Source organism: Tubulanus polymorphus, chromosome 6 (assembly GCF_964204645.1).
Source record: "Tubulanus polymorphus chromosome 6, tnTubPoly1.2, whole genome shotgun sequence".
NCBI classification, from domain to species: Eukaryota; Metazoa; Nemertea; class Palaeonemertea; order Tubulaniformes; family Tubulanidae; genus Tubulanus; species Tubulanus polymorphus.
Window position 1 is genome coordinate 8,807,660 of NC_134030.1, and position 11,071 is coordinate 8,818,730.

Genomic DNA, 11,071 nt, shown 5'->3' on the forward strand with positions numbered 1-11,071 from the left:
TTATGTATGGCCGTAAGCCATTGGGCATTATGTTTACCGTCCATACATATGAATTATCGACGGACCCTGTGTTTCTCGTTTGGCCTTAGGATCGTTGAACTTTAATCCGTCAATACATATGTATTAGATACGGATTCTTGACATTACGTGTTGGGTTCTTGTGTTAATCTCTCCCCGTTCATACTTAAGTATATAAACACGGGTTTAACAATTATTAAGTATTAACGATTTAGTATGAGTATGTTGGGTAGTAAAACTGCGGACTCGGTCGGAGCCTTAAGGTCTGCGTAGAGGTTTGCTCTCGGAAACGGTAGAATCCAGCGGAACGTAGTGCAATCCTGTTCGGGTGACGGGCGGTTTCTGTTTATTACGCTATCTAATTTAGGCTCTAAGCCAGGAAATTCCACGTCGGGGGTGGGTGACGTGGTGTGTGGTACGGTCAATTCGGGTTCATGTATAACTACGGGGTCGTATGTTATTGGGTGGACAGAAGGGTGCGCATTGCTATCTGTAGGTTCTAACATAGGGTTGGGCCCGATCCTTAGTTCCCGGAGGATAGTTTTCGAATCGGCCCAGTCGTAACGTTCCTGCATCTATCAGCAATCTACACCCGGGATTGCGGGAATTGCTTACTCATGTGTTAGGTCGAGTTAAGCCTAAGGGTCATTTATTATTCTACACACAAACATAACTTGCTGTGGTGGTCTAGACCCCCTCATAAACGAATTTCCCGTTGTTTATGCGAACCACGCGGACCCTTTCTATCGGCGCCATTTTATATACATCTAATACATCAGTACACATATACATATATACACTCTGACGATATACAGGAGGATCACGCTACCACTATGATCGACGCTGGTACGAGCGAGTGCACACACTCGTCCGGTGAGTATTTTCAGGTACGATGCAGATGAAGAGAAAAGCCAGATTTTTAATGTATTCTAACTACGAAACGCTACACGTGCGCAAAATTTCAAGCATTACTACAAACCTCTCCATATGCTATTTTATGGGGTAAGCTTCATGTGAGGGAGAAAGTCCAACTTTTGACACTTCTGCCCATGGACACGTACATACTTCATGAATAGTGGAATCAGTAGAATTACCTGTTCAGGTTCTAATATTACTGCAGGTAGTTGTTGCTCAGTGTGAAATGTTTCTGCCGACTCGGCTCGCTTTTTCTTATCCTTCTTCATTTTTTTCTTCTCCAGCTGCGATGGCAGTTTTGTCAACATCGGCTTCGCTTCGATGACAGCTAAATCTTTTTTCTCTTCCGGCCCATGGTGTCGAGAGTAGTCAGGACCGGGCATTGTTGGGCCTTGATATGGGCCCTGAGGCGCACCCCAGGGGCCCATTTGTCCCATTCCAGGTGGCGGCATTCGCATTCCTTAAACGATTAAAAGGCATTCGGTTATAAATGATTTTTTGACAATGAACTAGATTCAGATATGTGCACTTTTTTCTATTGGAATATCCTACAAGCATCCAAAATATGATATATTTTCATGAAATGAATACGTTATTTCATTAAGTACTCGATTCTCTGCACATGACTCAGATTAGTAGCCACCCTATCTCATAGATGGCGTGCAGGTATTGGTTGTGTTTCTATAAAGTGATATGAAAGTTTCACCAGTCACGGACATCTCTCAAGAGTAATTCAAATGCAGTAGAACTAACTTAATTCGGATTAACTAGGGACTGCGCCCAGATTTCTTCAAATTTAGTAAAATTCCAATTACGAATAATAGTTTACATGGTTCCAGGTTAAACAGACCAGGTAAAATATTGCATCCGAATTAAGTGAAATCCGGATTGAAAAATCTGAATTAACCCTTTCAGTGCGTCTACACCACAGTGCAGTGTACGAATCAGTGATGGATTTTGCAAGTACACCGCACTGCGGTGTATTGATTTAATTAGTAATTACTAATTATCTCTCTTGAAGGATGGCAGCACCTATCAAACATAGTGAAATATTAGTAACTAAAGATATACAGCGCCAGGGTGTAGACGCACTAGTGGTATTCCCGTTATTCAACACACTAGGGTGGAATTTTTCAGAATTTTCAAATTATCTTCAGCACTATAGGTTATTAATTAGCCAGCACTGAAAGGGTTAAGCGAGTTCTACAGTACCACAAATATTCTCTTATACTGGCGATGAAATATTCAAACAATTAACTCAGTAATTCAGTATTACCTGGATGCATCGGCATTCTCATACCATGTGGCGGCCTCGGTGGCCCTTGCCAAGATGGGAGTGGAGGCCTCTGAGGCGAAGGTCGATGATGTCGAATTTGCGGTGGTAAAAATGACGGAGGTGGTGGAGGAGGTTTCAATGGTTCAACTGTAGTCGGCTCTGAATTTTTGCTCATAATAGGCTCTGGTGGAGGGGGTGGCGGGGCCACTGAAAAACATTGAGTTCATTTTATAATCTTTGATAAGAAGAATATTAGATTTTTTTGTAAAATTGAATGATAAATTAGATTTACATTGATTAAGAAAATGGCAAAACTTTTTAACCCAGGGTCCCGTTCAACGATCATGTACAAACGGAGAATCTCCATGAGAAGTGAATTTCATTTGATTAGTTTTTCAAAATGTTAGATTTGTCTTATCTTATGATTTATGATCATGAGCCCGGGAAAAATACTTTCAATATAAGCTTAACAGATGAACAGAAAAAAACCATATTGGTCCAAAGACACCGTCATACCCACTTGAAGAAATGCTTGACAATCTAACTTCAACGATAGTTACATTGAAAGTCAACGTAATAGGCTTCTAGGGTTAGCCCTGTGAGCCGATAATGATTTGAAATTTGGTAATTTTCCTATTTCTTCATTTCAGCTGACATTAAATCACTTACTCGCTGGGACTGAATTCATAGGCGAGGCCATGTCGACTGACGCCCAGGGTACCTGGAATTCATCGTTTGAGTCGTCGTCTTCGCCGTCCGGTTTCGAGGAGAGCCGAGCCTGCATACGCCGGAACGTATTCGCTCCGAGGACGAACCGGCTGAGACCAGGAGGACCTTGACCTTGTATCTCCTGCTCGAACCTGGAATATTGAAGAAATGTCATCAGAGCTTGGAATAAACTATTTACACCAAGTCCGCTGTCAGTAACAAACTATTATTAACTAAGATTCCTCGTGTGGTAAATGAATGATACTATCTGCCAGGCCTACTAACAGTTAGCCTACAGTTATCCACCCTGATAAACTCTTCTATAAAGCTTTTTACAAAAACTATTTCCCTGACAGAATATTCTTTCTTGCCCCTCGCCTCCACAGGGGCTCGTATCAGAGTTGTAGGTAATGTAAAAACGATAATCTGTTAATCCAATGTATATAGTATATATAAAATAACAAGGGGGCTAACGACGCTCACAAACAACTCAACTTCGGTCGCTTACTATTTCGTTATTTCTCATCCGATTTTGATAATCCAGGCATGATATGAAAGCTAATAGCTTCCTACTTCTAACGAAACCAATCCCGTTAACTTCCGATGAATAGTTCGTGAATTATATGTCTTTGAACGCTAAATTACGGCCGTAATCGCCTGGACCGAAAATGCTATGACGCCGGTTTTTGCCGATTTCAAAATTTCAAACGTTGAGTTCGACGCGAAATCCTTCACCGATTTTGATGATCGAGGGCTTCAAATGCGCACAACATTCTATATTTTCTGAATATAGCGGTTGTTTCGTTAATCCATACGATCTTATAACTATGCATACGCGAATTTCCCGATTTTACGTCAATTCACGAACTCCACACGCGAGCTCAATGATAGCGACTGTCATCTCCCACAATGCTTAGCGCAATACCGAACCGAAATGAATTTTATTTCCAATTTATTTTCTGTGTATATTTACGTGAAATTCAGAATCTATTATAACCGGATCATGTTTATTCTAACTTAAATAAGATAAAACATTATTTGATTGAATTGTTACGAAATAAAATTCACTGCGGACCTGTTGCTAGTTCAAGTTCAAGGTCGCCATCTTGAGATCACGTGTCGAGTGCGTGAATTGACGTAAAATTGGGAAATTCGCGTTTTCAAAGCTGGAAGATCGTATGGATTAACGAAACAACTGCAATATCCAAAAAATATAGAATGTTGTGCGCATTTGAAGCCCTCGATCATCAAAATCGGTGAAGGATTTCGTGTCGAACTCAACGTTTGAAATTTTGAAATCGGCAAAAACCGGCGTCATAGCATTTTCGGTCCAGGCGATTTCGGCCGTAATTTCGCGTTCAAAGACATATAATTCACGAACTATTCATCGGAAGTTAACGGGATTGGTTTCGTTAGAAGTAGGAAGCTATTAGCTTTCATATCATGCCTGGATTATCAAAATCGGATGAGAAATAACGAAAAAGTAAGCGACCGAAGTTGAGTTGTTTGTGAGCGTCGTTAGGCCCCTTGTTATTTTATATATACTATATACATTGGATTAACAGATTATCGTTTTTACATTACCTACAACTCTGATACGAGCCCCTGTGCTCGCCTCGGTAGATTTCTGCCATTGATTAGACAACTGAAGTATGATTCAATCCACGTTTGGAAGATTCTGCCAATCCGACTGGCAGAAACTTCCAAACATGGCAACAAATAGAGAAAACAGATAATTCCTCTTGCGGAAGAGCAAATTCGAAAAGGGCCCAAGGTTTTTATTTAATCAATTCTCCTATTCACCAAAATACTAACGCGACACCTAGTGGTGAAGATTTATCACTTCATAGCACATTTTCTAGGTGAAAAGAAGCAAAAATTACGATTTAAACATATGGGTCTGTCTTAATCTGAACGAATATTTTTTCAGGGGCTTGCTAAGGTCTATATACGCTAAATATTGCGCTAACCGGTTCATTTCGGCCTCCATTTCCATCAATTTTTGATCCGTGAGCGACGCCATTTTGTTTGTTTGTCACTATCCGTAGTCGATGGGATGCGGAATGGGAAACGGACGTTTAAAAAACGAAGTTGCCATTTGCACTTGATACGGACCAACTAAAAAGGCCCAATGAAAAAAGACGAAATAACTATCCATATATAATGGCCGAAGTACAAGAGAACGTACACGCCGATATATTCGTATCTGAACAGATAGATTTTCCTTTCCTCGCCGACTCCACCCGTTAAACAGTGAAACGAGGCCCGACTAGTAAACTGCCGGCCGCTTTGGCGGCATCGGTTTCCCGGCCCCCGATTGTCGAAACGCGATGAAGATAGACCTTGCCCTCCCAGCCGTTTATGAGCGATCTTCTTCTTCTTTAGCTGCTCGGTAGACCGTCTTTCGTTAGACGTATTTCACCGATGCACGTCATGAGATGAAAAATATGTTATAGAACTGAAGTTTAAGCACCCCGAATATTTTGACGAGTTTCTCCTACACGGTCGGCCATATGCTGAACAGTCAAGTGGCACTTTGTTGGAGAAATATTGATAATTTCGGTGAAAATTTTAAACTGCCCACATAGAGCGCGATCGTGTTGGTTTCAGGCGTAAAAGACATGAAAGATCAAAGAAAACGAGGCAATTATTTTTAAAGTTGACTTGTACATTGTATTACCATTTGAAATGAGTTTATTTCCACAGCGAATTCTATTTATATTTACAAGGCAAATAATCATTCATTCTACCGAGATGAAATACATTTTGTATTTATTTACACAATGAGTTGCATGGATTTTAAAACTACAATGCCTGAATCAGTATCAAAGAGTAGCAATCATAACATATAAAACTGAATTACATACAATTTCTTTTAAAATCGTTGAACAGAAGTCACGTATCTATCACACAAATTAGTTAAAATATAAAGCTACGTAATTAGGATCAAATCATTTCATTCTCCTCGATTAGTTTCCTGTTTGTTGCGGGGTGTAAATCAAACAGCATCGTAAGAATTTAGCGGTACATTTTCTCGCGAAGAAGGCTCTCAGATTCATCTCGCGAATCAGTTGCTGGCTGAATTGTCTGCATCGGATCGCGTTACGGGGGCTCGCTACGCGGGCACCGGCAGCGCAACACTGTTCTCCAAGTCTACCTTCAGTCTCTATAAATGAAATCAAAATTCTCTATACAGCTGATAAAATATGATTTATCATTCAATTCGTTTAATTAAAAATTCCGTATAGTGACAGTAATCTTTTCCTAGAGGACTCCATCGCCCCAAAACGACACTACATGTGTATTGGTGGTAAACAGCTTACCATCAGAATCTGAAGACACGCTAGTCTCTTGTTCTTCGCTGCTTGCAATTTTATTTTCAGTCTCGATAACTTTGGCCTCCTTGATAGCAACTTGAGCCGTAGCTTCCTCTGCGATTGATCTAAATTAGAAATCGGACAAAGACGTTACGTGAACTTATCTAATTGGATAGATAAAATGCCAGAATTAATCCATAATTCCGCTGTTCTGTTTTCTGACGTAGCAATGCATGAAGACACCTTACCTTCTTCCAGCGGCGATACAACAGTGTCTGAAGACCACGCGACATCTGTGTTTCTGACGTCGGGTAGTCGCTTGGCGGAATATGGTGGCCTTTGAACCGGCAACACATCGCTTCCACAGCCGTCCACGATGACTGCGGCCTAACTCTTTACCTTTAGCGCAACACTCTCGCATTAAACATTTACCACGACCTCGGCGACCTAGGATATGAAATGAAGACATCATTGCTAGTTTCATAGGTATTGATAACAGACTTCTTTGCAGTGTATTAGGCGAAGATTGAGTGGACTAATAACTAGATATGATATTTTCCCAAACAACGCCTGGCTAACAAATCCAATGACATGTATTTACTGAAACGAACGAGAGGTGATAAAATTTGTCCCTTTAGTTTATTTTTAACAAACATGCCCTTGAGTAATTACCATGTAGTGCACAATCAGTTGCGTCATCGGATTCCACTTGTAATTCGGTGTCGGTCTCGGCTGCTTGGTTGTCAGCAACCAAATCTTTGACTTCATCGCTGTCAATCAGTTCGTCTTCCTCGTATTCTTCCTCGTCATCATAAGCGGATTCTTCTTCTTCCGGAGTTGGTATGTAGTCTGGATCGTCTTCCAAATCGGCAACCTCGTCACTTTGATCGTCTTCTTCGATTATTGGCGTTTCCTGTTCAACCTTGAATCAAACGAAAAATGAAGCAACACTTTTTACTCATACACCTCGAATAACACTGTTCCGTATGGCTAACACGTTCGGCAGAAGAGCATCGTTCAATAATCAATAAGCAGCATCGCAACATATTTCGGAGAAGCACATATAGAAAATCGTCTAAAGGACATTTGAATAAAAACAAAGATCGTAATTGCATACTATAATCACTAGACATGTGTGTCTAACAGAGCAGTTGGTGCTTGATCCGTTACAAGATTATTTTTTCTTGAACAGAAGAGTCTTCTCTATATTTTCTCTATATTACTTTCTTCTTCATGGCGACAAAAATCTCAACTTCGAACAAAACTCTTAATTGATTTCAAACACTGCCAACTTCATTCGGAACAATTTGAATAATATGTAATGAATAGTTACCCTGTCCCTTGAAACATGCGCACAGAAAACCACCTTAATCCGTAACTGACATAACTAACACTGTTGTATTTTTATATTTCAATACATCGTCCCAATATATCATATAAAACTACTTATATTTAACACAGCATAAAATGTCAAATTGACGCTTTTCTAGTGTATATACTGTTCATTCTTGTATTGGTATATTTGATAATAAACTTTATTATGGCAAAAAACATGATTCGGCGTGGACGTGAAAAATCATTTCACTATTAAGCCCAACGCACACGGCACCGAAAAAACGTTTTTTCCTCGTGAAAAAACGTTTTTTCGGTGCCGTGTGCGTTGGAGGCAAACACAAAACACCGAACTGAAAAACTTTTTTCGCGAGCAAAAAAACGTCTTTCACGAGCAAAAAACGTTTTCTGAAAAACGTGTTTTCTGTTTCGGCGAAACAGATTTTTTGCCGTGTGCGTTGGGCTTTAGACCACCAACCATTTCTGTGTCGTGCCTCATCAGATTTAGATTAAAAAGCATCCAATGGATTTTTAGAGAATGAATAAGTTACCGGTGGTTCAATCTCCTGTTCGTGGATTACATCGGGTTCCTTCGTATTTGCATTACGATCAGCGATCATTGAGTTATAGCAACGCGTGAACGGAATTCCTGCGAAAGAAAATTTGAATTCATCTACATAGAATCGTATAATCTATTTTCTATACTCGAACGGATATGTAATAATTACCTTCGAATTTACAGCATTCGCGAACCAAAGAACGTCGGAATCGCCAACCGAAATTTACAGAACCAGTCTACAATAGAATCGATGATTATGTTTTGAAATGATTGGATTCATCCAGAAGAGGAACATTCTTAGGTATTATACGTACCACTGAAGCGGTTTGTTGCCGTGATTGGGCAAAACGCCCTCTGCGTCCATGGCGTTTTGAACGACGACGCATTACGTCTACTCGTCTACCTCGAGGGACAAGTCTGACTGGGCGACGATGTACACGGTGGTGTTTGGTCGCTCTATCATATCGAATACAAATGGAATGTCGGTTCGGACCAGCGATGGGAGATACAGGTGTCGTCTTTTCCTCGTTTTTCTCAATTTCATCCAAGACTGTTTCTAAATCTGGCTTTAATGTTTCTTCGGAATCGACGTTGTTCTCCTCTGGCAAGGATATCGGTATGATAACTGGTTCTGTTGGTATTGGCTCGATTATTACATTACCGCTCGGAATGTTGTTATCAATTTCTATAAGAGAAATAGAGAAATTCCAGTTCGCTGACCTTTTCTGTAGAAAGGAACGTAATTATTGTTCAACTTTCTCGAGGAATTGAAACTTCATCAAAATCTGATGGAATATCCATTGGAAGAAAGTATTGGCATTTATCAGCTCCAATACCGTTTTTCATAAACTTGGTGACTTGTAAATTGCAACTTACGTTTCTTCTGTAAGCAAATAGTTTTCGTCAGTTTTCCGTTAAGTCTCGCTGCATCTTCACCGTAGACGTGACGATCCATGCCGATCACCATTGCTCTAAAGGATAGACGATATAACATTAAATATTGAATAGATATCCTTTATTCAGCCGACCATATTCAGACGACTTCCATTACCTTATTGTGATGCAGCCACATTGGGGAGCTTTGACAGAAAACAAGAAACGTCTTTTAGGTTCGCCAGTAGAGCTGATTCCACCGGGGCAGTCGGCAAGCGCCTCTGAATTTTCAGCAGTTGGTACGACGCGTCCGCATTCTGGTCGCGGTGAATCCACTTTTACGACGACTCCTCGCATTCCATTTACCCCAGTACTGTGCACAGAAACTGCAAAGCATAGCAATAAAAATACAAAAGCGTTCAATGATGAATTTGAGTATATAGACTTATGCTTTATGTTGGTTGGCAAGTTGGAGAGTTCCATGAAAGATTGAATGAATGGATTTATTTCAGCAGTGCTGGATACAGGGGGTTGTCCCTACCCCTATGGGCATCCCCTGTATATGCACCACTGCTAAAAAATAAATCAATTTTGAGATTCCTTAAGAATTCCATGCCCAAACTGATCCGGACTGAATATTTTCGGAAGAAAAATGTCAAATTAAACTCTGAAAAACTGTTAAAGTATCACAATTTTGTCGTGGCAATTAGCTGCTTGACCATTAACGAAGTTCTGTAAAATCATAGTGTATGAGAACAACGAAATCGCGACAAAGCTCAGAAAAAAGCCCAAAATTTCTTAGGTGGAGACTCTCCTTACCGTTAAAACAGGTCTGCATCAACCCCTAATTTGCATTTCAACTATGATATACAGTCCAGAGACATTGAAACCGTTGAGAAAACAGCTTTTTCGAAATCCTTGCAATCACCTATTATTGATTGTTTTTTTCTTTTTACAAGCTTTGTTCACCCAAAAATAAAACCCCGAATAAAAACAACGTTTATACCCATGCATAAGAAACTATTTTTTCTATAATTGTTTATCGAAAAGATTGCCTATACTTACATAGGTGTTCCTGTCCAGGGGCAGTGAAATGTTCGATGCCAACCTGATTTCCATCCAATGCGTATAAAGATTCACCATTAGGATCAGTATTCTCTCTCAAACGACCAAGTAAATTATTGGTGATGATCGTGCAACCGAATACTGGGGAAAAAACATTTCAATAAGTCCATGAAATATTGTAATGCGCCATGGTATATTTTTTTCTAGTGTGTAATGAAAATTCAAGATGTCAAATAAACATGGGAGTTTATTCTGCTATCTATGCTTTACGGAAAATTTTCCTTCTTACATATTTATTTTCGTGGTTCTATGGCCTCTTTTCTGTTGAATATTTGTTACTTACCTCCATGGGCTAAAAGTAGCCCTAGAGCTAGCTTCGTGAACATCGTTCTCAGAACTTCTTCGTGTTAACAAAATTTCTAACTTCGCAGTTCGATGTATAGTAGCGTAGTATGATACTGAAGTTTCTTGGCGATGTATCGTAGCTTATATAGTTTTATTTTTATCGCTCCGGTTCCGAGATAAGGTGACTAACGTCCACCACGCTATAGGGTTTATGGTGCACTAATAACGCTATTTTATAGTCAACATATGTATTTGGTTATCGTAGCTTTGTTATTCACGAAACGGATATCTTTAACCTGGAGCTATCTAGGTTGCTCAATGTTTGCGCCCTTCATTTCGGCTGATAACACAATACCGTCTTGAGTTTCGTAGAATGATGAATGGATTGACACCCACTGATCTCAGTGAATTATACATAATAAGGCTTCGTTGATTTCGATCTAAATGCCTTAGAAGTTGTCAATGACTTCCAAATGTGCGTGATTATGCACTGCTGCTTATTGAGCCGATTAGTATCTATACAAGGCCAATAGTTCGTAAATTTTCGATGATGCACTGAACATTTCCATTAGTTCACTATTTCCCAGAAAAACTGAATACAACATGATTGACTATCTAGTTCTTATTCAATTTTCAAAATCATTGTAGATAAATTCAAAATCG

The 11,071-nt window shown here is 39.8% G+C and overlaps 2 protein-coding genes across 2 annotated transcripts in view; both read right to left on the reverse strand.

Annotated features, from left to right (window-relative positions):
* LOC141906839 (RNA-binding protein 42-like) overlaps positions 1 to 4,945 on the reverse strand; it is a 30,220-nt gene extending 25,275 nt beyond the window's left edge. Inside the window, exons 1-4 of the mRNA XM_074796268.1 lie at positions 4,888 to 4,945; positions 2,879 to 3,069; positions 2,210 to 2,416; positions 1,113 to 1,393 (exon numbers count right to left, since the gene is read on the reverse strand). Of these exons, the coding sequence (XP_074652369.1) occupies positions 1,113 to 1,393; positions 2,210 to 2,416; positions 2,879 to 3,069; positions 4,888 to 4,940 (732 nt within the window). The 5' untranslated portion in view covers positions 4,941 to 4,945. The remainder of the gene's footprint in view (positions 1 to 1,112; positions 1,394 to 2,209; positions 2,417 to 2,878; positions 3,070 to 4,887) is intronic.
* Positions 4,946 to 5,564: 619 nt separating this feature from the next.
* Positions 5,565 to 10,613, reverse strand: LOC141907549 (uncharacterized). The gene is made up of 11 exons (XM_074797230.1): positions 10,407 to 10,613; positions 10,064 to 10,204; positions 9,177 to 9,384; positions 9,002 to 9,096; positions 8,440 to 8,810; positions 8,295 to 8,361; positions 8,118 to 8,215; positions 6,907 to 7,156; positions 6,483 to 6,681; positions 6,241 to 6,359; positions 5,565 to 6,083 (listed from the first exon to the last, which is right to left on the reverse strand). Exons 1-11 carry the CDS (start codon positions 10,447 to 10,449, stop codon positions 5,887 to 5,889), a joined length of 1,788 nt encoding a protein of 595 aa, XP_074653331.1. The 5' UTR covers positions 10,450 to 10,613; the 3' UTR covers positions 5,565 to 5,886.
* Between the last annotated feature and the right edge of the window lie 458 nt (positions 10,614 to 11,071).